The following is a 26,337-nucleotide window of genomic DNA, read 5'->3' as shown; positions in this document are numbered from 1 at the left end:
AATCCGAGTATTGACCAAGATCAAAGTCCGGGTATTGACCAAGATCAAATTTTGAATATTGACTAGTACTCACAATTTTTTCTGTTGGCTCATAATCCGGAATTTGGTGCTGAAAGTTGATTGAGATTTGGATTAGGAAAAAGTTGTGGGTTTTGAGATTGTTTTTGGTATTGGAAATGTGGTGAAACAAAATTTTTCTTGGTGATGAAATTGTTGTGGAACCATTAAATTTTGAGGTTGATAACAACGTTGTACATTGTGAGCGCCATAAACTGAGGTTGAAGAACTTAGTTGATTACTACCCGCTACTGACCCAACTTCACTACTTCTAGGTTCAACAACATACAATGTAACATCATCTTCTTACGAAACACTAATGTAAGCAATGAATCGTTCAACATCTTCATTGTCGATTAACAAATAAACTTTACATTTTCTCTGATAAGATAGCCTAAATCCACTTAGAGGCTCTAAATTCAATTTCTTTGCAACACGTAACATTAGAGTTTCATAAGTTAACTTTTTAATGACAGTTTTAGTTGAAGATTCATGGGTAAAGACACATATTGTAAAACACCATGAATATTCTCCCATGACCCTCCAAAACACAAATTTATCCAAACATGATCAACATTAGATGATTTCATTTTACAAATTGTAAATTAATTTATTAAACAAACGAGCTATAAACTAGATACCATCACTAACTTAGAGAAAAACATACCTTTATTAAGTTGATAGTTGATAATTTGGGAGAGAAATCATTGAAAAATTGTATAGAAATAAAATTATTTAAAAAAAATAGAGATGGGGAAGGATGTTGTTGGATATAGGAACGGATGTCGTCGGAGAGAGTGATAGATGGAGATAGAATGAGTTGCGATTTAGGGATTTAGGTTATGAGTTTTCTACTGCTGCGTAGTTATATACCCAAAACATTTGTGTTGCGAAACTAAAACCTGTTGCGAAATTAAATTCGTGTTGCGAATTCGAAAATCGAGTTGCGAATTTGACTTCTGTGTTGCGATTTACAAATTCGCATTGCGATTTACATATTCACGTTACGAATTTGGAAAATCGCAACGCGAATTTGGAAACTGTGTTGCGAAATAGGAGTTCACGTTGCGAATTTATTGGTCATTTTCGCAAATCCAAAAAAAGTTGTTAAAATCATATTATAAGACATTTTCGGTCACTGAAATTATTTTCTCTATTTATATATGACGAGACTCGAATTTAGGTATCTAAAGATCCGATATTTCGATCTTACCAACCCAAATTAGTCGACAATAAGTAACTATTAAATTATTAGAAAATGGAAGGATTAAGTTTAGAATTAAACCAAAAATTTTAAACTGTAAAAAGTAGAATATATGAGAAGACATGGACTAAAACAGCATCTGTTTTTTCCCACCTGGGTTTCGTGACAGTGACACTGTTCTTCTCAGCTTTACTTTCACACACTTCCACTCTTCCCCTATCTTCATCTACTTCATCAGAATGCCGATCAAAAGAGATCCGTCGATTCCGCCGCCGACGATCGGAAAGATCGGCCCTTACACCGTCTTCATCACCCCTCCTTCCACTTCTTCTCCCATTGAACCCCCTGTTTTCCAATCCGCGGCGCAGCCTTCTCCTCCCACTCCTCCTACCGTCCAACCGCCGCCCCAGCAGTTCGACAAGTCTCTTCTTGCTTCTGAATCCCATTCCGATGGCTCCTATCTGGGTTTCTTCAAAAACGCTGCATTTAAACTCCAAAACGGTATATCTACTTTTTTCTATTTTTTTGATTCGAAAGAAACTTTCATTTTTTTAATTAGAAAGAAACTTTCTGGGTTTTAATCATGAAAATAATTAATGTTTAGAACAGAAACGAAATGGATTTCTCTATTGAAGATTAAGAAACAGCTCAATTATGTTCATACTTGATTCATTTTGTTGAACAATGAAGAAAAGAATCACTGTTTTTTCTTTCTTTTTGCAGCACATTCAAGCTTGGATGATCGTTTAGCTCGCTGGTTTGGTTTAAATCAATCTAAGTATCAATGGGCATTAGACGATTATTATGAGAGCAAGGGATTGGTAAGTATTTATACATTCATCTTTTGATGATTTGATTCATTTTCTCGGGAAAATTTCTGTTTAAATACTTTTGACGATGCATTTTCTCGGGAAAATTTTAAGTTTCCAGTTCCAGATCATAACTTTTAAGCTCTTTTTAGTTTGGTATTATTGCTTACGTTTGGTGAAATCAAAGTACTGCTGAAGCTACTTGTGAAATTAGCTTATAAGCAATTGTTTCTTTTGTTATAGACAATGATGTTGCTTGCATTATAATGCTAACATACATGTAACATTCGACATGCTTGGACTCATATCCGTATCGGACACTATTACCCGAACCGATGTAACATAGTTTCGAAGTACTACTCGGATTAGTATATGATTTTACTGGATTAACTTAATGTCTATAGGTGATTAAGTGTACACATTGCTTCTTGCTATATATAGGAGATGCGCCATGGACGTAACACCGATGTTTTGATGTGAAAAGCTGTTTATGTTATTGTTTTCACCATGTTGAGTTTACTCCTCAACGTATCCGTCGCAGCTACACGATGCTTCGGGTGTTGACATCATTTAACAATTAGAATCATTTTTATTGCAGAAGGAAGGTGTTAAAGTAAAAGATATATCAAGCAAAATACAGTGTGTGTAGCATACTTCTTGTCCTGGTAACGAAAAAAATTCCGACATCACTGTTTTTTTCTTTTTCTAATGTTATCTCGAACTTATTTGTGTTTGTAATGCATATGTTTCGAATTTTAATTTGTCGGGGGTTTCTGTTTCCACAGAACTTGCTCCGAGTGAGGATGGTTGATGCAGCGGAAAGACATCCAGATTCGTGAAGGGAACTTAGTTGAATTCTCGGGATCGGATCGTGTTGTATGTGATTCTCTTCCTTCTGCCAAAGTAACCAACTCGGCTTGTTTTTGTGTATTAGGTTGCCAATGGTGTAAATCTCCTTTTACTAAATTCAATCTCCAGGCATCGAGATTGCTGTAAACTGAGGACAAACTCTTTAATGTGTTGTAATTTTATGAAAAGCATTATTTTGCTGCTCAAGTTTTTCATTCATGTATATATACGATCAATCGAGATGATAATCTTATTTCATGTTATTCGGACTGAGATAACCGGGATCCAAAGAGAAGACTGGGAATCCGAACAAGGGGAGAATGAACACACATTAAGAGATCACACAAACAAGAGTGCATCCAGTCCTGTAACAGTCTTGCATGAATTCCCCCGGTGACGTTTGACCGAAATAGCCGACACCCAAATTCAAATGTATATAATGTATGTGTATATATGAAATGGAAACACCATTGGAAAAACTTAAAACCATAGTGAAAGAGCTAACAAGTGTTAAATGAAAGGGTAAAAGAATTCTGGGATTCTTACATTTATCATAACAATCACAAAAGCAGCAAATGATGAAATGTAAAATACCATTGTGACAGTCTCAATGAAGAACGCTATGGGTCTAAAGAATAATTGTTGACGTAAACCTCGGGACACGATCCATATTCATGTCAATGCCAAAGCTTCATGCAAAAGCCTGCCGGTACAGTGGATGATCCCTTGCTCGAGATACAGCCCGAGAATGTGTCCACGAGCTGCTCCGCGAGAGATGCCGGATCGGTGATGAAGATATCGACGAAACCTTCACGATCCTCACCTCCTGCGGGGTTGCTCTCAAGCTGTACCACGTAAGGAATTTCTGCCTGAAGTTCTTCTCGATATGTCCCTTACATTCTAACCATCTGATCACCTTCACGTAATGCTCAAAATCCGTGTCTGAGAGACCATTTTCCATACATTCTTCATCTTGCCTTTCTCCGATTTTCTTCTTCGAGGTGCCTCTGTCTTGAGGATCGTCTCCTTTCCTAGTCACATTCTCAACGTCCTTGTTGCTGAATTTTGATCTCCTACTTCTGCCTTGTCCAGTTTTAATTATTTCCATTCTGCAGGGAGTAATGGGCAACCCAGCTGCTGAGCAACCGACCAATGGCAAACGGTTGGTACCAGTCTCAACCGGGCCATAAGAGTCATTATCGGTGCTTGTCTCCTTGGTAATCCGGTCCTCCGATGTGTGCTTTTTCTCAACATTTAGTGGATCAACATCAAGCATAGGACCAACTATCACCATTGTGCGTTCCTCACTCGACATTGGAGCTGCTTCCGCTGGAATTCCATCTTCACCAAGGACAGTGCAGTTGATAGTGCCTTTCAATGGATTCGTGGAAACAATTTTATCCGTGTCCTTGGAATATATATCATAATTGTCTGCCCGGTCATCATTTTGATCGCTGTACGGATTAATGTTATTAGTTTCATCCTCCACCGAAGACGGATTCGAAAGGCTGCTACAATTGGTAGCTGGGCTTTGACTTCTTTCCATCATCGGGCAGCTTGGGACTTCATTCCCACTACATCTTGTTAAAGCGGAACCTCCCAGGGACCGAACTCTCTTGTACCATTAAATGACACGACTTTGAAAAGATATTCCGTAGCTGGAGTCAGCCCAGTGACGACAAACCTTGTGTTCGGAACAAACATGGTACAAGTTGATTCAACAGGGTAATCCCGGTCACACGCCTTCCGATGCCATAAGCTGTAACCGATTATACTGCTCCGTAAAGGTTCTTCAGAACCCACAATCACAGTAACGGAAGTTGGACTTGCATCTTCAAAACGTACAGTTGCTGGAACAATCGCACATGAACTTGCTGAAAAAGGATGAGATGATACATAAATCAATAAAACAAAATCCCATAGAAAATTACTTCGACAATTTGAAATTCATTAGCATTTCATCCGAGATTACAGAAACAAATTCAACTGTGTTACAAACCAGACATTACCTGGTATTGAATGATTTGGTGAAGAATGAGAGATAGTATCTAATAGCATTTTGTCCAGTGATTCCATTGCAGAAGAACAGAGTTTCTGAACTTCGGGTCCCGAAGAAAGCCTGTTGACGATACCCCTACCTATCTTCACGGGCACACCAGTTAATGGACCAACCTCAACTTCAAGCTTCTTAACGGCTTCATCAACAATCTCTGAAAGCTTACGGTATTTTACAGTCCTATTTAGAAGTTTTTGAGCTAAAGAGACACGATAACAAAGAATGTCCGCCCTCCTTGTATCTTTTGCAGCCATCATTTGTTTTCTCCAGCACCTAAATGAATAAATGAACTCATACATCAGACTGTATATCGACATTAATAGTAAACACACAAATATATATGCACTAGTAGTCGATAATTCATATATATATATATATATATATATAGTTCCTTTTTATGGGTGAGATAGAGAGAACAAGTGGGATTATTTACCCGAGCAAATCATTTACTTTCCCACACGCTACACAATAATAGCTCCCATCAAGAACAGCATGCCGTTTATCCTTTCCAATGCCAGACTTTTCATGTTTTAATGCGCATTCGAGATGACACGACATGCCACAAGAATTTCCTGGGAAAGGAGGTTCCGAGCTGCAAATTAACCATAGACTAGGATCCTTGTTGTCATCGAACTTGTAACAGATGCAGCAAGAACACCTTTTGCAAAAAGCATCATTTTGTCTCAAGGTAGCTTTGCAAGCCGAGTTTTTGCAATAAACAGCATTAATCATGTCATTGCCACCATTAGGAATGCCAGGATCATTCACAGGAATGGGCAGTCGGGAAGGATAATCAGCTTTCCTCTGCCTTTTGGCTGTTCTCTGGCCACCTGTTGGGTACGAATGTGATTCGGGATCTGTTACACCTTCATGAACCCCTGAATTCTTTTCAGCTACAATTTTCAAAAGGTTTTCGATAATTTTCAGCTTAGTCAAACCAGTATATTTCCTTTCCTTCCCCATCTCGGCACATAGGACCTGTAAAATCTCCTGACGACTCCACGATTGTAGCATTTCAGAGGCTCTACCTGTCCTCTTCGATAACTCACATACGAGCTCTCTCTTTTCATCCATGCTCAATTTACTGCATTTTGACGGATCGAGTGCAACTCCTAAAGCCAAAGAAAACATAAAATTGCAAGTTACCAAGAGGAAGCATGAGGAAGTCCAAGAGGAATGATAGATCCTAATACTAATATCAACTTGACAAAATGTCGGGAGCATTAAACAAGAAATTCGTCTATTCATACAATTAAAAATGGAAATGACATTAATATGAGAGGAAAAGGTTAAAACCCCTCACAAAACCGAAAATCAACAATATCCTTGAGGCATATCTTTCTTCAACTGGGAAATAACAATGTCACTGTTCATCCCATGCACTTGACATGCAACAATGAGAAACCAAGAAGATTACCAAATTGCAAGCAAGAAAAAAGAAATAGAATAAAACTCCAAACTTTGCCCATTACGGAATCACCATTACCAACCAATTATGAAAGTCAATCGAGAATGTCTAATGGACTTTATTAATCAAAGTAAAACGGGAAAACTCATAATTGACTTGCATTAACTAAGGACGTTCGAAACGACACCGAACTCCATGGGTGTTTACATCACAATTGGACATAAGAACAAATCATAGACAGTTCAAGTAAGGGACGAACACAATGCCATTTGACTTTTTAAAACCGATCCGTCGTTCATATAACATACATACATACATACATACATACATACACAGACAAGGGTATGGGATCAAAGACTCTCCAAGGATCGTCCAAATACATGGGAAAAATTACAAAAAAAATCGAAGATAGCCGGTGCCAGATACGTCATACCTGACACAGACACTGTAGTCCGAGTGACAAATTACACATCTATACAATGCAATGATATAATAACATGCACAGAAAAGTCACCACTTGCATCATCCATAACGAAAGCAAATAACAGTCAGATTCATCCACCAGTTCACCACAGTGAATTTGCAAGAAATTTATAAATCATAATGATGAAGATCAAAAGACAAGATGACCCCAGATATCCACCAAGAACATGGTTCAGCTGAAAACTATGTTTAGATTGAAAATCTTTACTGGTGTGCATACAGGGACAGCAACAAAATTTTATGTCTAGGCGAACTTATAAAATTTTAGAGGCGAAAAAATTAATAACATAAACTATAAAATAATATCTAAATTATAGGAGAATTTGAAATTTTCCTACGGTCGCCACTCGATGTGTGCAGACAAACCCAACATGCAAAAGATCCAACCTCTAAGGTCTTAAATAAACTAAAAACCAAAAGCAAAACACAATATTCAATCCCAGAATACATATCACTAAGAAAACCCAATACAAAGAAGAAGAAAATACCTTCAAAAGAGGAATCCATGGCAATAACAGCTGAACAATATGAGAGAACTGAAACCCAGATTATGTATCAGTCGAAAAACCCAAATAGGAAAGGAGAAAAATACCTTCAAAAGTGGAATCCATGGCAATAGAAGAGCACTCAACACAAAACCCACATTACCATCAAAACCCCAACTTTTTGAAGGCTGAAAAAAAACAAAAAGAAAAGGAGAAACTTTTAATCAAAGGAAACCGCTATAATTAGAACAAAAAATAGTAGTAAAACAATAAATTTCTACCAAGAAAAGAGGGTTGAAATTCAGCAGGTAGAGGAAGAGAATCCATGGCAGGAAGACTTTGGGATTGGTTGAGTGATTAAAAGCCTCTTTTATCTATTCCTTTCCACTTATTAATAATATTTCTGCAAAAATGAAAGCAATAAAAAACTGGAAACATATAATATTATTATTAGAGTAATAAATAATGGGTCCAATCTTTTCGTTGTGGGTTTTTATACTTGGGTAAACTATGCAAATAGTCCCTTTTGTTTAGGGTCTGACCTTATTTGGTCACAAATTTTAAAATTAAAGGTAAATGATTCTTTATATTATCAGTTCGTCCGGTTTAAGTCCTTATATTATTAATTTCCGTTAACCCCTTTTATTCAATTCCTTTTGGTTTAAGTCTCTAACATAGTTGAGGGACTAAAATCGAACAAGAGTTAACGGTTGAGGGACTAGAATTGAACGAATCGATAACATTAGGAATCATTTCACCTTAATTTTTAAATTTGTGACCAAATTTGATCAGACTGAAAATAAAGGGGACTATTCACATAGTTTATCCTTTATATTTTAGTGTCTTTCTATTATTATTATTTCCTCCTTTATTTCTGGAGAGATTCGAGAGTGGAAGACATGATTTACAAGAAAAAAAAAGGTAAATTATACATTTATTATCTTAATTATTAAGTATTATTTTGAAACAAATAATTTAACTGATTAATACATAATAAAAGTGATACTAAATTTGTAGTTTACCCAAAAAACGTATAGTGATTTAGTTACAAAATCCATCCAATTCTTAAAAACTAATTCAACCTCTAAAATTTTCATTATACGTCCGAATATATTTTTTATTTTTTAAAATAATTTATATTTGTATGCAACACAATATTATCATATTTCTTTTAATAATAAATTTTAAATAATAGTGAGTAAAAGTTAAAAATAATAATTAAAAAATCAATAATAAACTGTGTGAATGGGAAAAAATCATTTTGTTTAACTATGCTATCAGTCAACTTGTTGCCTTCCTAATAAACATGACAATTGTTACCTCTAATCCCGATTTATAATATAAAAAAAGCATAATATTAAAAATAACCCTTAATATTTATTAAAATAATTATTTTGGTGTCTATTTATTTTGGAGCATTTTAGCTAACAACGTTTGACTTTGGGGTAAAATACTCATTCTATACATGAAAGATGATACCGATAACGACGGTAGTGATTATGACAACGGCGATGACAACGAAAACTTCAAAATTATAGAAATAAATTAGGATTTATAAATTTCTTAAATTAATATTTGATCTAATAATAATTAAAATAAGATTATAAAAATTAATGTTTTATAAATATTGTATTTTAATTAAATCATATTTAGATTTTTAACTAATTTATAATTATATATTTAATATTTATAATTTAATGTTTTATAAATTAATTTAATAATACTCATTATTAATTGTGTTAATAGCATGACAACATCATCATTAATATTATAATTACTATTATTTCATAGAATGCAATGCACGATTTCTAATTTTAAGCACCGACTATCTTCGTGCAAATATGCTCTGTCCAACAATATAATTCTTACGTGCAAAAAAATAAAAAAATAATATAAAATTAATAAAATGTATGGTCACATTAACATCAACTTCATCAAGTTCTCATCTCTTTGATTTATTTATTTGTACACCAAATTAACTAAAAACAAAATTAGTCATTAATGTTAATAAAGTTTGTCATTAAACTTTTTGCTTAGACCAAAAAATGTAATTTAAGAATTCCACTTTTTTTGAACTATTTGCTTAGACCAAAAAATAGTTTAGTGACTTAAAACAAAAAAAACATCATTTAAGCACCGACTATCTCTTTGATTTATTAATAAAATGTATGGTCACATGTCACACAAAATTAACTATTTGCTTAGACCAAAAAATAGTTTAGTGACTTAAAACAAAAAAACATAATTTAAGAACTTATTTTGATTAAAAAATAATTTAAATACTTAAAATAGTTACATAAAATGATTTAAAGATTTATTTTGGTTAAAAATAATTTACGAACTTAAACTAAAAAAACATTGTAATTTAAGAATTCATTTTCAGTATAGGGACTTAAAGATTTATTTATTTTATTTCGAATATATTTTACACAAATAATTTTTTGCTTTTTCCTTTGATGTCCCCACGCATTTCAATATCATTCTTTATATAACTGTGGGGAAATAACTATATGCAAGCAATCGTAATCAAGCATACGAGGACCAATTGATTAAGCACTGAGTATCCAAATTCAACTACTTAATTAAATAAACAAAGACCATATATCATATTCAGGTGGTCTATTTGTTAGTTTCATACGAGCTTTAGTGTAAAAAAAATTGCCTAAATTATATCCTAATTTAATTTTAGATGTCTGAATAAATTTTTATTAAAAATAGATGTATAATGTTTTATCCGTTATAATTTTAGGTGTCTAACATCTTTTCTGTTATACTTTTAGGTGCCTAGGCAGTAACTAGTAATGACCATTAAAAAATCGTTAAGTGACACATTTCATGTTTATATTTTGGTTTAATGCAAAAATAAGTACCCAAACTATACCCTAAGTTAACTTTAAGTGTCAAAAGAATTTATCGTTAACAAATAGGTGACTAGCGTTAAATGACTAGCCTATGTAATAATGGTAGTAAAAAAACTCGTTAAATGACACGTGCCATGTTTATATTTTTGAAATTTTTAATTTTTTAAAAAATAACTTAACAATATTATTAATTTTTTAAAAAATATTTTTTTCTTCCAAAATTACAAAAAAATGCAACAACCTTAAAATCTCTTATTTCAACATCATTATTAGTTATTGATTGTTGTCAGTTATCATCGATTCTCTTCGTCATTATAAAACAATCACTCACATATCAGATTTTTATTGTCGACTATCTCTCTTGTTGTATCCCAATCTCCCTAAATCCATAAATCTAAACTTAAATCCCTAAACATAATACCCAAATATCTAACTCTAATCCTAAATTTATCATTCTTATCCTAAGTTAACTTTAAAGATTTATTGGGACGATGAAAAGGGTTCTGAAACCAATTGGAGAGGGGAGAAACTTTTGTGCATACAAAAAGGTTGTGCAAACAAGAGGAGAGATTTTTTTCTTAAAAGTAAGTTTTAAAAATAATATTTTAATTTGTTTAAAAATAACAATTTTAATAAATATATATAAACACAACACATGTCAGACAACGATCGAATCTAACGATCGTTACAGCCTAGGCATCTAAAAGTATAATATCGAAAACGTTATGAACTTATTCTTAATAAAAATTTCTTTGAGCACCTAAAGTTAACTTAAAATATAGTTTGAGCACTTTTTTTTGCATTGAGCCGAAATATATAAAATATAGTTTGATTACTTATTTTTGCATTAAGCTAAAATATAAATATATTAAATGTCACTTAACGGTTGTTACTGTGTAGACACCTAAAAGTGTAATGAAAACAACTTTATACACTTAAAAATGTAACAAAAAATTATTTAAGCATCTACACTTAATTTAGGGTATAATTTAGACACTTATTTTTGCATTGAGCCTTATATATAATTTTAATTTTAATTTTAATTTTAATATAATTATATATATATAACGTTAATCAAAATTTTAGAATTATGACAAAAAGTTATCAATTTTAAGTCTTGATTGATGTAAAGTATTGAATTCAAACCTTGAATATCTGAATTTTAGATATAAATATATGATTTTATGTAAGGGTGTATATTTTTAAGAAATTATATTAAAAATTTAAGTGTACGGAATTAAATTATCAATAGAAAATATAAATTCTTTTTATATAAATTATATAAAATTCTAAAATTTTCAAATGATGCGATCGTAACCTTAATATTCACTAAGTTATTTTTACCATGAATATGATTTGGATTATAATTAATATAAATATAAGTCAAACATGATATACATAAAATAGAATTAAGAAATAAACCTATTTTGTAAAAATATGTAAAATATTTTCCCTCCTAATTGTTTTTTAAAATCAAAATTAAATAATAATAATTAAATATATAAGGAAAATATTTATCTTTCTATTTTATTTTTAAAATTTAATTATATTTTTAATAAATTTCTCTCCTAATTGTTTCAAATATATATAAAATGAAGAACTCCCTCCAAAATCCTCAGAGTTCTTTTAATGGCCAACTTCGAAGCTCCATCGTTCTCTCTCGGACTCGATCTCGATCTCGACGCCGATTTGGAGCCCCGGTTACCGTACGGCGTCCAGACTGGACTTATCTCTGCACAGAATCCTTATTCGACTTTCAACACCCTCGAAGAAAATGCTGAAGAGCTCGAGTCTCAACAAGTTATGGACTCGGATCCGGATACTCGACCAAACCCTCCTCGTGTCTTAAAGCGGTTGGGTCGGGCCGCCGATAAGATTTCGGCAACGAAGAAAGAACCGGAAAAGACAGCGGCTTGGAATAATGGGGACGAGGAGATTGAAGAGTTCTCTTCTTCACAGGAAACAAACGGTAAAATCTTTTAAAATTTATTTAGCTGATTTGGATGAAACGTTGATTAATTTGAAATGTGTTATCCCTTTCAACTTTCGTTTGAATCTAAATTTTATGGGTTTCCTATTTGTTTTAAATTTATTACGTGATCTATAATGGGAAATTTGAGGTCCTATAGGGCTTACATTTGGAAGGGAAAGTGTAAATTTTAGTTAGTGGAGATAGAAGAGATGTGACGTAAAATTAAAAGATTGAGGTAAAAGAAAGATTAAAACATATTTCTTAATTGTAATGGGGTTTTGAGTATACTAACTCTGCTAATATCCTGAGATTGATTATGTTGGAATGATTGTCATGAAATGGAGAGAATAAAGATTTCCCTGAAATTGACTGAGCTTGAGTTGTTTATGTTGGCTATCTATGAATATGAATGATTGCAGTTAAGTTGATCTTCTATCACATTATAGCAACTTGAACTTCATCTGATAATGAGAATTAGATGATGTTTAAGCAATTTGTTTAAGACATAATGTTTAAAAATGTCCCTAAACGTTTGATTAAATAGTCATTTTAGTCCTTATTCTTTTTTGGAGCATTTTGTCCCTCCTAAAGTTTCATTTTAAGGAAAAAATACCCCTAAAGTTTAATTAAATAGTAAATAGTCACTTTAGCTCTTATTTTTTGGGTGCATTTTGACCCTCATATTTTTCTCTAAAATGAAACATTGAGGCTAAAATATTCCAAAAAGAATAGGGACCAAAGTGATTATTTGATCAAAGGTTAGAGTTTTTGTTGAACTATAAATATGATTTTAAAGCTATTTTACTTGGGTTCGAGTTGATTGTTGTATTTGGATATCCTTCCAATATGCTCATTCTCAAGCCTTTGAAGTTTTCCGATATATTTGGAAGATATACTCCTATACTCCTGTCTGAATGTATGCCGGACATGGTATTTTAAGGAAAACACAGGGCTCAGATAACATAGTTTTGAAGCACGATTTTTCACTGTTTATTTTGGGTTCCAATCTTTGTTTTAAATCAGTAATTTGTGCATGTGTTCCCTGCTCCTGTACACGGATTGTTACTGAGTTTATAAAGTAGCAGACGTGGATTCTTGGACAAAGTATCATTCCGTATGTAGCAGTTCCAAGGTCCCATTGAAGAGACTTGGGCTTTTAACCGCTCAATCATCAAGCCAATCAAGTTCAAGGAAAAAGGAAGAAGAATCGGTTGCCCCAGCTTCTGCAAATTTAAAGGCCAAACATGATGGACTGACATTTCCAAAGTTAACTATCAGTCCTCTTCGAAGATTCCAATTACTTGACTCGGATTCTGACGATACCTCAGACCGCAAGGATACAATGAAAGGAGCTCATAAATTTGATCCACAACAATCTATAGTCAGTGATGAAAAGACAACGAAAAAAACATCCCTTAGTACACCTCAGAACAAGGATTTATGGAAAGATTTCTCTGTAATGAATAGTTCTCGTATTCAGACACCTGCATTCGATGAGGTATATAAAGAATATTTTCAATCTTCGAATGATAAGAATGCTTCTAAGAAACTCGAGAGCCAGAAGGTGGAGAAACACCAGGAGTTAGATGACCCCTTGCCTCCTGCACATCGCTACTTTTTCCATTCCGATCCGAGGATCCGGAAAGTAGTCAGTAGTCGCTTACCCTTCTTTACCCCCTTGAGCATGGTCAGCAACGGACAACATAAACAACCTAATGTCTCAGTTATGGATTTTACGTGAGTAGCCTTTATATGCATTGGTTTTCTATATTGAACTTCAGTTTGTTTACTATGTTTTATATAAACATCACTGTAGGAGTCAATTCAGCAAAGGAGAACCATCAAAACAGAGAGGAGCTCAAAAAGCTTTTGGCAAGGATGTCTCAACCAGTAGAAGAAACAAATCGAAGAAACCGAATGCAGAAAATGGTGCATTTGAAGGTTGGGTAAATCCGAAAAGCAGTGAAGGTATTCCCAAGAATGCTGGGAAGAGAAGAGTTCATGCTAGCGGCAGTCAATCTGCTGGCCACTGGTATACATCTCCTGAGGGGAGGAAGGTAGGTTCAAATTCGTAACACTTCATTTTCATCGCACTTTCTTTAACACATCAATGCATAAATATAAACGTGTAGCCCATGCATTTATGAACACCAGTCATTTTCAGCTCTATTAGGAGATTTGCTACAATTTTCTTTTCTGCTGTGGAAAATAGTATGAACTAATTTTCTGCAATATTTTTGGTTTTGATAAATGTAAATCTTAGTATAATCTACTCTTGTGCTGCAGGTTTATGTTACCAGGACTGGTCAGGAATTGTCGGGTCAAATGGCCTATAGGCATTATCAGAAGGTAACATATTAAAACAGTTTTACTTTTCTGAAATTTAAGCCCCTAGCCTTCCTTTAGCTGAACTCCACCATCAAGTAGGCCAAGGCCTATTTAGGTTTTGGTGATGATTTAAAGAGATTTATCTTGAAATTTATGCAATGATTAAAATGGTCTAACTATAGGTCAAACTGGTTAAACCTCTAGTTTTTGGTTCAATCGATTAGTTCATTTCGATGACATTTTGAATATTGTTTTTAATGTTAAAGAAATATTAACTATAGTGGTTAAATTGGTATAATTGTATAGTCTTAGACCAGTTTTTATTCCCAAAATTGTTTTTTGCTGATTAAGTTAATGAATGGTTTCATGTAGTACATTGGACTGGTTAAGCGGCTGATTCTTGGTCCAATGAGATGATTCGATTCATTTAACAACATTTGTATCCTAGTTAAGTCCAGTTTTGTTGGTAACAGGAGAGTAGAGGTGGCTCTAGGAAGGCGAAAAAGAAAAGCAATGCGAGGAAGAAGAAAGGATGAAGGCCATTAAGTGTCTTCATATTCCCAAATTATTTTCCTTTTTTTGGGTGGTGTAAATGTTGTAACATGCTATATTTTACTTACTTTCTTGTTTGCCCCTTCAATGATATGGTGATGCAGTTCTATATTTTACTTTCTCAACAGTTCAATTCAATTTAGTTAGAAAAGACTCCATTTTACATTCTGTTTAGCATTGATTTTGAAAAGCACTTTTGAAGTCGATGGATTACGCTGGTGAAGGGGAATGCCATTTTCAGTGTTTCAGACACATCCATATGCACTGCAAGTAATGTTTTTGGTCAATGCACTGCATGCAGACTGGTGCAAGTAATTTTAAACTCTTCTATGCTAACATAATATATGTGGTTGTACTAATTTATATATCAGTCATGTGCACTGCAGGCAAGTTGGTGTAAATAATTTTTAATTAAATTGCCATGCAAGACTTTAGCTGTATGCAGGACTGGGTTGACTTTTTTTTCCCATGAATTGGTTGACATGAATCGGGTTATAAACATGTAGGAAATTTAAATCTGTACTCTCACCATAGCCTTTTTTGGTTTCTGAACTTTGTTGTTTCTTTGTTGAGAAAATATGGGAACACTTTTTTGCCTGATATTGGTGTTAATGTTGCATCTTTCATGGAGTTTGTCTTCCTCTCTTCCTCCATCCTCTCATTTATGTCTCCCACACCAGAGAGCTGCTTTGCTTCGATTTAAAGACACCATTTCTCTGAGTGATTTCTGTGGGGGATGATTACTATAGTCTTTACCCCAAGACAGAGTCTTGGAACAGAAGCATTGGTTGTTGTTCATGGGATGGAGTCAAATGCGACAGTCTCACCGGTCATGTTATTGGCATCGATCTTAGTCACAGTTGCATTACCGGTCCTTTATTGGCAAGTGCAAACGACAGCCTTTTCCACCTTCACAGCATTCAATGGCTTGACCTGAGCTACAACGACATCAATGGCTCTCTCAGCGGCCTTTTTCACTTGCATGGACTTCAACGTCTCAACCTCGTCTACAGCCATTTCAATGGCACCATCCCATCTGAGTTATTTAGTCAGTTGGTGAGTTTAACCCATCTTAACCTCTCTGTTTCCGGCTTCAATGGCATAATCCCACATCAAATAAGCCTTTTGTCAAGTTTGGTTTCACTTGATCTTTCCTCTCGTTCTATTCCTTTCTTTAGGTTTGATGGCCAAGGTTTTGAGATGCTTGCAACAAACTTAACCAAGTTAAGAATCCTTGTGCTTGACTCTGTAGGCATGCCTGATGTTGCACTTTCTTCCTTTTTGAACTTGTCTTCATCACTACAACATCTGAGTCTCAATTGGTGTCTGTTACATGGGGAATTTCCATCTCAAGTTTTTCAGCTTCCGAACCTTAAACATATCGATTTAGGGTCGAATCAGAATCTCAGAGGTTATATCCCCAAGACAAACTGGAGTAGTGGCCTTGAGCTGTCGGACCTTTCCTATTGTGTGATTTTACGGGGTCAATTCCACCATCATTTGCAAATCTCACTCGAATTGTTTCTATGGATTTATCTGGAAATTCGATTCAAGGACAGATTCCAGATGCTTTTGGGAGCCTTACCAAATTATCTTCTTTGAGATTTTCTGGCTGCAATTTGAGTGGTCCAATTCCAATACCATGTTCAACCTCACACAAATTACCACTCTGGATTTGTCGCATAATCACTTGGAAGGTTCCTTTCCTAATCATGTTACTGGCTGGCTGTTTACTCTGCCAACTCTGCTGCAGTTAGACCTCAGTCATAACAAATTAGCCGGTCCGATAGACCGAATTTGGATGCCTTCTGTCCAGCATGTTGATTTGGGTTATAATGACTTTGATGGTCCACTTCCCCGTTCTATTTTTGATCTTGTTAACCTTACTTCCCTTCGTCTGTCATCGAACAACTTTAGTGGTCTCATCACGCCCGATATGCTTTCGAAACTCACAAGTCTGCAATTTCTTGATCTTTCGAATAATAGCTTATTATCATTAAGCACAGGCGACAATGGTGTGAACTATTTCTTCCCTTGGCTTCAAACTGTTTTGTTATCTGGTTGTAGCATAAGGCGGTTCCCGAGTTTCTTCCGAACATCCTATGTGGAAGTTTTAGATCTTTCCCATAACATGATTTCTGGTGGAATTTCCAATGGGAAGGTCTGCAAGTATTGAACCTTTCTCATAACTTTCTGACCACTTTGGAACGATTTCCGGGTTCGAGTTTGCAAATTCTCGACCTTCGTTCCAACTTGCTTCAAGGGCCGATTCTCTCGACTTGCTTGAATCTTCGAACTCCAGATCAACAGTCCTACCTGCGTTTGCTACTAATTTCAGAGAATAAAGTGACAGGAAATATCCCTTCTTCTATCTGCAATTGCACTTCACTTGTAATTCTGGACCTGTCCAAAAACATTTTGAGTGGAACTATACCTGAATATCTTGGAAATTTCAGCTATCGTCTACGTTTGATAGACTTGCAGATGAATAACTTGTATGGCAAGGTACCCGACTCTTTCGGGAATAATTTGTTGAGCCATCTTTTCTTCAATGACAATCGATTTGAAGGATTAGTTCCGCGATCTTTGGCTAATTCTACTTCATTGCAAGTCTTGAATTTCGGGAACAACAAGTTAACTGATAGGTTCCCCCATTGGTTAGCTTCACTTCCAAGTCTGCAAGTTCTTATCTTGAGATCTAATAGATTTCATGGATCACTGCTTCATCCCCTAGCTTCATACAACTTCTCGGTGTTGCGAATGATCGATCTTTCGGGAAACAGGTTTACTGGCTCCTTGCCAACTAAACTCTTCCGAAATTTGAGAGCAATGAGAGAGAAACCTAAAGGGAGACCTTTAGATTTATCATTTCTCAGATACGAGGGTGGCAACTATATCTCTGAGTTTTACCAAATTTCTGTGAATGTAACAACGAAAAGGTTGGAGATTGAATTGATGAAGGCTGCAGCCCTTTTTGTATCTATGGACTTGTCAAACAACCAATTCTGTGGACGAATTCCCGACGAAGTCACACGACTTATTTCGCTGCAAATGCTCAACTTCTCTAACAACAACTTCACAGGTACTATCCCATCATCGTTCGGGAATTTGGTAGCGCTTGAATCGTTAGATCTTTCATCGAACAAGCTCGGTGGCATGATTCCTTCTCAAATGACCAAGCTGACATTTCTTTCAGTGCTGAATCTTTCGGAAAACGATCTCGTTGGACAAATTCCCCATGGGAATCAATTTGATACCTTTGATAATGATTCCTACATCGGTAACTTGGGATTATGTAGCTTACCATTGTCCAAGCAATGCAACGACCACGGAGAGGCCGAACCGACTGCACCATCGGTGACCGAACATGAGGATTCTCAAGTACCGTCATTATGGCAGGTGGTGATGATGGGGTACGGAAGTGGAGTTGTGCTAGGATTGAGCCTTGGTTACATCGTGTTCACAACCGGAAGACCGTGGTGGTTTGTCGGAATGGTCGAGAGAGATTTGCAATACAAGTTCACAAATTGGATCCGAAGAAAGAAACCGAGAAGAAACTAGCTACGGGTCCAGCATAGTGCCAAGGTGAGTACTACTTGCATAATTTCTCATGTATTATATCTAACTGGTTTAACATCTAGTTTTTGGTTCAACCGATTACTTCATTTCAATGACATTTTGAATATTGATTTTAATGTTAAAAAAGTATTAACTATAGTAAATAATTAACGAAACTATATATATTTGGCATAATTGTGTATAGTCATGAGTGGTTTCATATAGTATATTGGACTGGTTAAACAGTTGATTATTGGTCCAATGAGATGATTCGATTCATTAAACAACATTGGTATCCTAGTTAAATCCAGTTTTGTTGGTAACAGGAGAGTGGAGGTGGCTTTAGGAAGTCGAAAAAGAAAAGCAATGCGAAGAAGAAGAAAGGAGGATGAAGAAGGCCATTAATTGTCTTCATATTGCCAATCTATTTTACCTTTTTTGTGGTGTAAATGTTGTAACATACAGGGATGGTTCGAGGGAGCGGATGGTTGGGGTGCGTAAAAAAAATTCAATTCAATTGATCCGATCAATTGATTTGATTCGAAAATTCGGATATCCGATCTGTTTTTAAATATTTGAATAATTCAATCAGATACGAATCAGTGAAATTTCAATTTTGGATTATCCAAAAAAATTTCAAAGCTTTTCAACACGTATTGGAGATAAGTCTCTAAGGCATTCTTTTTCTCTTTCGTTTGTTCCATATAAAAATATATAAGTAGTTACTTAATTGTTTTTTATCGTCAAATGAAATTGAAAAAAATAATTATTAATTTAACAGTTATATAAATTAAATATATATTTTAATATAATATTATTTAATTTGAAGTTTATCACAATGGTTAAACAGTTGCTTAATAATACATGATTTTCTAAGTTCAAATCCTAAAATATGTTAAAATTATATATTTTATGGTGGAAATGTGAATAAGTTAATATTAATTTTCGTTGCCCTTATAAGTAAAAATTAAATCATCGTTAATTTTTTAAAGGTAAATAATTAAAACAAAAGTAATATATGGATGACTAAATAGGTAATTTATCCTTTTTTATTATCCTAGCTTCGCCTCCTTATCCAACGTAAGAGAACAACTCTACGATTTATCAGCAGTGAATAAACTGCTCCCACCTGCAGTGGAGTATGGCTTTTAAAATGATAAACAAAATTGAGGCTAAAAAAAGGAAAAAGAACTCCACGTACGAAACGAACGAGAGTTACGCGCGCATTTGCTTCGCTCTCACATTTATCAGATCTCTTGGAATTTCAATTAATCTTTTTAATTCTTATTATACATTTCAAATAATTTTTTTTGAAAACTGATTCTGATTGATTAATATCCGCCATGATTACTTTCAGCAAGATCAAATCCCTTGATTTCTACAGGTTCGCATGATATTATATCTCATTTCTCCAAGTCGATTCATCGCATACTTTTTTTTGTTTGTTAGAACTTTATGATAATTGTTGCGAATAATTTAGGTTCGATGTTTTTATGGATTTAAAGCATGGCAATGAGAAAGAGTTAATTGAATCTCAGTTAATCTGCTTAGGTTGAACATTCTATTTTATCTATGTACTGAAGAACGGGAACTGTCACTTGTTAGCGTCGGATGATTATCCTTTTGAATAAATTCGACGAATTCTTGTTTGGTTGCTAGGACTTTGATAGTAGGGTGGCGAATGAGCTAAAATTGTAGTTTAAGGATATAGTCGTGAATTTGAAATTCATGTTTTTATGCCTTTCAAATATATAATCATATCAAATTTTAACTAATTTATACATGCTACACGTATGCATTTTATATAGTAAAGGAAATCTGAATCTAAAATTTCAGTTTCACGTATCTGCTGAATTTCTTTTCTTTCTCTGCAGGAAAATCCCTAGAGATTTGACAGAGGCGTCGATATTGGGTGCATGGTTATCCATAGTAGCTGCAGTGTCTATGATCTTTTTATTTGGAATGGTAGGCAGCCATTTTACTACTCTAATTCTGATTTGATTTGACCTGCTTTGGGTGTAGGTTGATTTTTTCATCCAAACAGCGTTATCTTACATATTTTAATCTTAGTAGTCGTTGTTATTCCCCTTCATTTCTCTGATGATACTTATGGGATTCATTGTAGTTTAGGAATGAAGCTACTACCTTGCAATGAAAGCTACGTTCCCGCTCACCCATTATAATTCGTGACATATATTTTGCAGGAATTGAATAATTATTTAACAGTCAGCACCTCGACATCTATTATTGTTGACAATAGTTCTGATGGGGACTTTCTACGCATTGATTTTAACATCAGGTGCATTTCTTTTCTGTACCATTGTTATCATTTGATGTACCCATTAGGTTGTAAAGCCTTTATGTAGTTAAAGTCTAAGTTTTATGTGGTCGTGTCTTAGCATACATCTTGATCTTTGGTCTTGCTTCTTGAATTAAGAGTTGTTATTGGTTTTTCTTTTCTTTTTTCTTTCGAGTTCCTTTACAGATGCATCATCCTTATCTCATTTATGAAAGAATATAGGAATAACTTGAGTTAATCTTTGTCCTGTAAAAGTTAGCCTCGAACTGGCATCATGTTGCCTGTCATAGTTTTTCTCTGCTCATGTTTGAAATGTAAAAAAATAAAAGAAAAGGAATAGATTGAGTATAACTATTAGTATGTATGTATACATGCGAATCAGTGAATGTGCATTTACATTGGATGATTCTTTGCATGGATTGTGATAATAGCTGTTTGTTAGTAATATATACAAGGTTCAAGTGAACTTCATGTCAAATTAAAAGCAGAGGCCTCTTCACTTTGTAGATACACAAATGTGGTTGTATAAGTTTTTTTTTTCTCCATACATTTATGGACAGTGTACTGGGCACTAGTTGCTTGAAATGTATAAAATTTCAGGTGTCAAGAACATGATCTCATGTTTGGTCTCAATTTAGCTTAGCAGGAAGGACTTGCAATATTCTTGCTTGATAGCTGATGAACTATACATTATATTGTGGTTCGTAGGGTACTTTATGTTGCTTGAGATTTCTGGAAAGATTTTTTAAAAGAGTAGGTTTATGTTGTTAAATGTCCAACAATTAGTTAAACATTAATCATGCAGGTTTCAATATGTTTATATCAGTTTTCTTCAAAACTCATAAGTTGCTACAGTTTCAGTGATCCTAATATGTGTCTCTTTTATTCTTTCAATATCCTTTAACATTGTTCAAGCTTTATTTTTAATGATAGATAATTAGGTTGGCTGACGATTCATATTGATCTCCAGTTTTCCAGCGCTCTCATGTGAATTTGCATCTGTTGACGTGAGTGATGTATTGGGAACTGTAAGTATCTATCATGAGATGTGTTTCATCTGCTTAATTTTGTTGAAAAGGAAAACGTATGCTTCTGTATTTCATTATAACTTATAATAGATGGATCTTCCCTTGCTCTAAAATGTTTTACTAGCTGGAAGCTTTAGTAATGCACTTCTAAGTTCAATACCTGGCTCTGGAAATTTTTTTGGATTAGCTATTACCTTGTTTGGCTCCCAAACTTATATCATAATATTTTATGCTATAGAAACTGAAACGTACCACACGTCTATGCCCGAGTATTGTTTTAATATTTTCATGTCAAGATTTATATTCATACTCTCTTCTTCAAGTTGCCTGAGTGTTTTTCCTCTATGGCATTTTAACATGTAAATCTCTGGTCCAAATGACCAAATATGTGCATTCTGTTTACAGAGCAGGTTGAATATAACAAAAACAATTCGAAAGTTTACTATCGATCCAGATTTAAGGCGCATGGGTGCGAGTATCAATCTCAACATGTTCCAAGTGTCATTCAGCATGGAGAGGAAGTTGATGATGAAGCTGTTGTGGGTTCTGTATCATTGAATAGTGATAGCTTTGACAGAATTGCACATGAGTAAGTTGAATGCAAAAATTGCAAGCCGTTTAATTTACGTGTTACATTCCCTGCTTTGGTGCTTTCTTTGTTAAATGCCACTCTTGGTGATTCCTCTATTTAGTTTTTTTTAATGGTCTTTCTTGCAGGTATCCAATTTTGGTCGTCAATTTTTTTGCTCCTTGGTGCACTTGGAGTACTCGCCTGGTAATCTACTACTAGCATGCATTATCTTTGTCTGGAAGTATTTCCTGAAAGCATTATTGTCTAGATCTTCAGTTGTCATAATTAATTTTATATAGTATGCTGATATAGTTGCCAAATCTTCCTGTTTCTTGTTCCTTTTATGAATCGTTTTTTATTGAGCTTGAAAATGTGCCTTTTTAGCACTTAGAGCTTGGGTGTCTTCTGAGCTCATCAGTTGCATTACCACGTTTCTTTGGTTTCAGAGACCATCGTGGGAGAAAGCTGCAAGTATAATTAGAGAAAGGTCTAAGTACATATCGTTTTCTCCCCATGAAATCAATGTGTAAATAGTTTTTTGATTTAGGGTTGAATTTTGCACCCTTTTGATTTTCACAGATTTAATCCAGAAACGGATGGACGTATTCTTTTGGCAAGGGTTGATTGCACCGAAGATTTTGAGTTATGTAAGAGGTATTAATCAGTTTGACACTTTATCGTTTTAGAATATGATTAAATGTCATTGTTTGACCGCTAACAATGTAGTCACATTTCATCTTTCTGATATTGCAGATACATACCAATCGTTGTCACTTCATATATTTAAACAATGCTGTCTTTATTCTGTGTTCTTTTCCTTACAGGCATCACATTCAAGGGTATCCATCCATTCGCATCTTTAGAAAAGGCAGCGATTTGAGGTAAAAGAAAATATTATATTCTGACGTGATGATCTGAAGCTTGTATCTGTCCCATTGTTCACAGACATGTTTTTAACCTTCCATGTTCTTTTGGCCACTAACTAGAAGATGATTTTCATTCCTTCTAAGCTGTTTAATATCACTAACTAGAAGCGATGTGAAGCTTGTATCTGTCTGACTTGTATGTATTTCAGGGAGGAAAATGGACAACACCAACACGAATATTATTATGGAAATCGCGATACAGAAGCATTGGTTAAGGTACACTTAAAATTAGTTTTAAAATGGCCAATCACATATACAGATCATCTTTGAAATCATATTAGATAAAAGGTGCCCGCATGACCCAATGCAATTGTCTGTTTCTCCCAGGCAATGGAAGAATTGGTTTCACCTATTCCACTGAAGAGCCAGAAGCTGGCTTTAGCACCGTTGACAGGAGGATGTAGAATCGAAGGATACGTGCGTGTAAAGAAGGTGATCAATACAATCCTCAACTAGATTCCGACTTTTACTTGTACAATCATTTCTGTTTGTTCTCAAGATAAACAAAAACAAACGTTAAACTGTTAGTTATGTTATTCCTTTGATCTCTAATGAGCAAATGCTGAATTGTTTTTCCTTATATCTAATACTGGAAGTACTAAATTTGTCCTGCACTTTGCAGATTCCTGGCAACCTTGTCATTTCTGCTCGCTCAGGAGCCCATTCTTTTGATTCTTCCCGAATGAACATGTCTCATGTCATAACCCATCTTTCCTTTGGCAAAACAATTTCACCCCAAGTACTGAGTGATGTGAAGCGACTGATACCTTATCTTGGTCAAAGCCACGACAAGTTGAATGGCCGATCGTTCATTAATCACCAGGATTTAGACACAAATGTTACCGTAAGTTCATTCTTTCCTTTTAAGTGCCATTGTGTTGACCACAAATGTTCTTTTATCTGCCTTCTCCTCTAAGTAACCAATTGCTTGAGGTTGATTGATTGACACTATTGAAAGATAAGGTATTTTGGTTGAGATTATGGCTATGGCTGCGATAGGAAAACCTCGTGAATGCGTATAAAATCTCGAAGATCGGCCCCCAGAAACTCGAAGAACTCTTTTAAACTTTTACAAGCTTCATCTTTCTTGATTGCATTTTTCAGATTGAGCATTACCTTCAAGTAGTGAAAACAGAGGTGGTTACAAGAATATATTCTCCTGAGAGTTCGTTACTCGAGGATTACGAGTACACAGCGCACAGCAGTCTGTCGCAAAGCATAGACGTACCGGTTGCGAAATTTCATTTCGAGTTATCTCCGATGCAGGTTATTCTCCAAACTGTTTGATTACATTTAATCAAGTTTTACCTTCAGTCCTTGTTTTTCTTAAATTGAACCTTTTTTTTCCCTTTCCTTCTTTTTCCACAGGTTTTAATAATCGAAAACCCGAAATCATTTTCACACTTTATCACCAATCTCTGCGCTATAATTGGAGGCGTTTTCACGGTTAGTACCTTATTATTGTGTTTGCGCGTTTTTCTCATCATAATTGCATGAGTTAATTGCATCACATGTCCTCAAACTATGACCCTCATTTTAAATTGGTTCCTAAGCTTTTGAACATTCTAATTTCATCCCTAAATGCGACTCTCTTTCTAAATTGATCCCCAAACTTTTGAATATTCTAATTTTATCCCCAAATTCATCCAAATATATAATTAGTTTCAACCATAGGTTAACCTAAATTTTATTTTATTTCAAACATATTATAATATAACTTAGTCTAATTGAATTGAATTCAACTTCAAGCCTAAGCAATTTAAATAAGTCGAATTTGATCATTTTAATGCTCGACTCAAATAAGTCACAAGTCTATTAGCTTTTATATTTTCAGTTAGTATTGAAAAATTTTATTTTAAACTTGAACTCAAATTTAAATTTTAGTGTAAATAAAAACGATAATAAAATGAAATATAAATTATTTTATCTACTTTTGCCGTCGAATTTGCATGAATATTGAAAATATCGACGTTGGTAGGTATATCTTATATCCATGACCGTCCCATATTGTTCGACTAATGTTTATTCAGTTTAACAGTATAATATTATATTTTATCATTTTATATATTTGATACATTTTTTATTTTATGACTATATATAGTTTTTAGTATATATAATAAATAAATATAAATAAGTTAGAATCTATTTACACAATGCAATTTTTTTTAGTTTTACACATTTAATACCATTGAATGAGTGGAAATAGAATGTTGAGATTAATTCTTTATTTTTTAGTGAATATCTTATCATTTTCTACTGTTAATATCTTTCATCTATTTTTACTTATTCAGCAGTTTTAAATATGTATTAATTTATCGTGTATAGTTGTATCCTATCCTAATATAAATAATATTTATGACCTATGATTTTAGTAAAGATATTTCATAGATATTAAATATAACAACATATGTAAACGAGCTCAATAAAGTATGTTTAAAAGAGTTTGATTTTATTAATAATTTTTAGAGTAAGTGGTTAATAGCTCTCAAGTTGATATGTTCTCTTCTTTCTAACTATAAATTGTTCAAAAATTTTTTTTAGGTTTTATCTAAATTTTAATAAAATTGAGTCAAATTTGAATTCTAATTAAATTTATAATTTTTAGTTTTTAAATTTAATTCGACTCGGTTACATCTATAATCTTGTAATGGACGGTTATTTTTTCTTTTTCTTTTTAATTTTTCCTTTACTAAACCATGAGCTTTTTTATTCACAAATCTTCTCCACGGATTGCAGGTTGCTGGGATTTTGGATTCAATTCTATACAATACAATAAGGCTGATGAAAAAAATAGATTTAGGCAAACATATTTGAAAGGCTAACAAAAAAGAATAAAACACAATTCTGTTATTTTGAATGTGGATAATTTCATATAATTGGGATGAAATAGA

General features: G+C 34.0%; 2 protein-coding genes and 2 pseudogenes across 3 annotated transcripts; 3 read left to right on the top strand and 1 right to left on the bottom strand.

The window, feature by feature from the left end:
• Positions 1 to 1,412: 1,412 nt before the first annotated feature.
• LOC120170432 lies at positions 1,413 to 24,770 on the top strand. The gene is made up of 6 exons (XM_039178360.1): positions 1,413 to 1,762; positions 1,985 to 2,082; positions 2,669 to 2,735; positions 2,856 to 2,941; positions 13,633 to 13,640; positions 24,761 to 24,770. Exons 1-3 carry the CDS (start codon positions 1,501 to 1,503, stop codon positions 2,717 to 2,719), a joined length of 411 nt encoding a protein of 136 aa, XP_039034291.1. The 5' UTR covers positions 1,413 to 1,500; the 3' UTR covers positions 2,720 to 2,735; positions 2,856 to 2,941; positions 13,633 to 13,640; positions 24,761 to 24,770.
• Positions 3,409 to 7,702, bottom strand: LOC120170428 (annotated as a pseudogene).
• Positions 13,637 to 19,079, top strand: LOC120170430. Of its 2 annotated transcripts, none has more exons than XM_039178358.1 (4): positions 13,637 to 13,921; positions 14,001 to 14,241; positions 14,471 to 14,533; positions 18,949 to 19,079. In XM_039178358.1, the coding sequence occupies exons 1-4, from the start codon at positions 13,644 to 13,646 to the stop codon at positions 19,012 to 19,014; spliced, it is 648 nt and encodes a 215-aa protein (XP_039034289.1). In that variant the 5' UTR covers positions 13,637 to 13,643; the 3' UTR covers positions 19,015 to 19,079. The 2 variants fall into 2 exon arrangements, with proteins under 2 accessions (XP_039034289.1, XP_039034290.1); XM_039178359.1 differs by lacking the exon at positions 18,949 to 19,079 and adding an exon at positions 14,986 to 15,087.
• Positions 19,944 to 26,301, top strand: LOC120170433 (annotated as a pseudogene).
• Positions 26,302 to 26,337: the final 36 nt, after the last annotated feature.

This window comes from Hibiscus syriacus, unplaced genomic scaffold (assembly GCF_006381635.1).
Source record: "Hibiscus syriacus cultivar Baekdansim isolate YM2019G1 unplaced genomic scaffold, ASM638163v2 tig00111779_pilon, whole genome shotgun sequence".
In the NCBI taxonomy this organism is placed as follows: Eukaryota; Viridiplantae; Streptophyta; class Magnoliopsida; order Malvales; family Malvaceae; genus Hibiscus; species Hibiscus syriacus.
This window is presented reverse-complemented; position numbering and strand designations above follow the sequence as displayed.

Bases quoted from the DNA above. Each gene is read 5' to 3' on its own strand.
- LOC120170432 (XM_039178360.1), top strand. From the start codon at position 1,501: ATGCCGATCAAAAGAGATCCGTCGATTCCGCCGCCGACGATCGGAAAG. The intron at 1,763-1,984 runs GTATATCTACTT...TTCTTTTTGCAG, and splicing joins TGCATTTAAACTCCAAAACG to CACATTCAAGCTTGGATGAT. The intron at 2,083-2,668 runs GTAAGTATTTAT...TTTTTATTGCAG, and splicing joins ATTATGAGAGCAAGGGATTG to AAGGAAGGTGTTAAAGTAAA.
- LOC120170430 (XM_039178358.1), top strand. From the start codon at position 13,644: ATGAATAGTTCTCGTATTCAGACACCTGCATTCGATGAGGTATATAAA. The intron at 13,922-14,000 runs GTGAGTAGCCTT...ACATCACTGTAG, and splicing joins GTCTCAGTTATGGATTTTAC to GAGTCAATTCAGCAAAGGAG. The intron at 14,534-18,948 runs GTAACATATTAA...TGTTGGTAACAG, and splicing joins CCTATAGGCATTATCAGAAG to GAGAGTGGAGGTGGCTTTAG.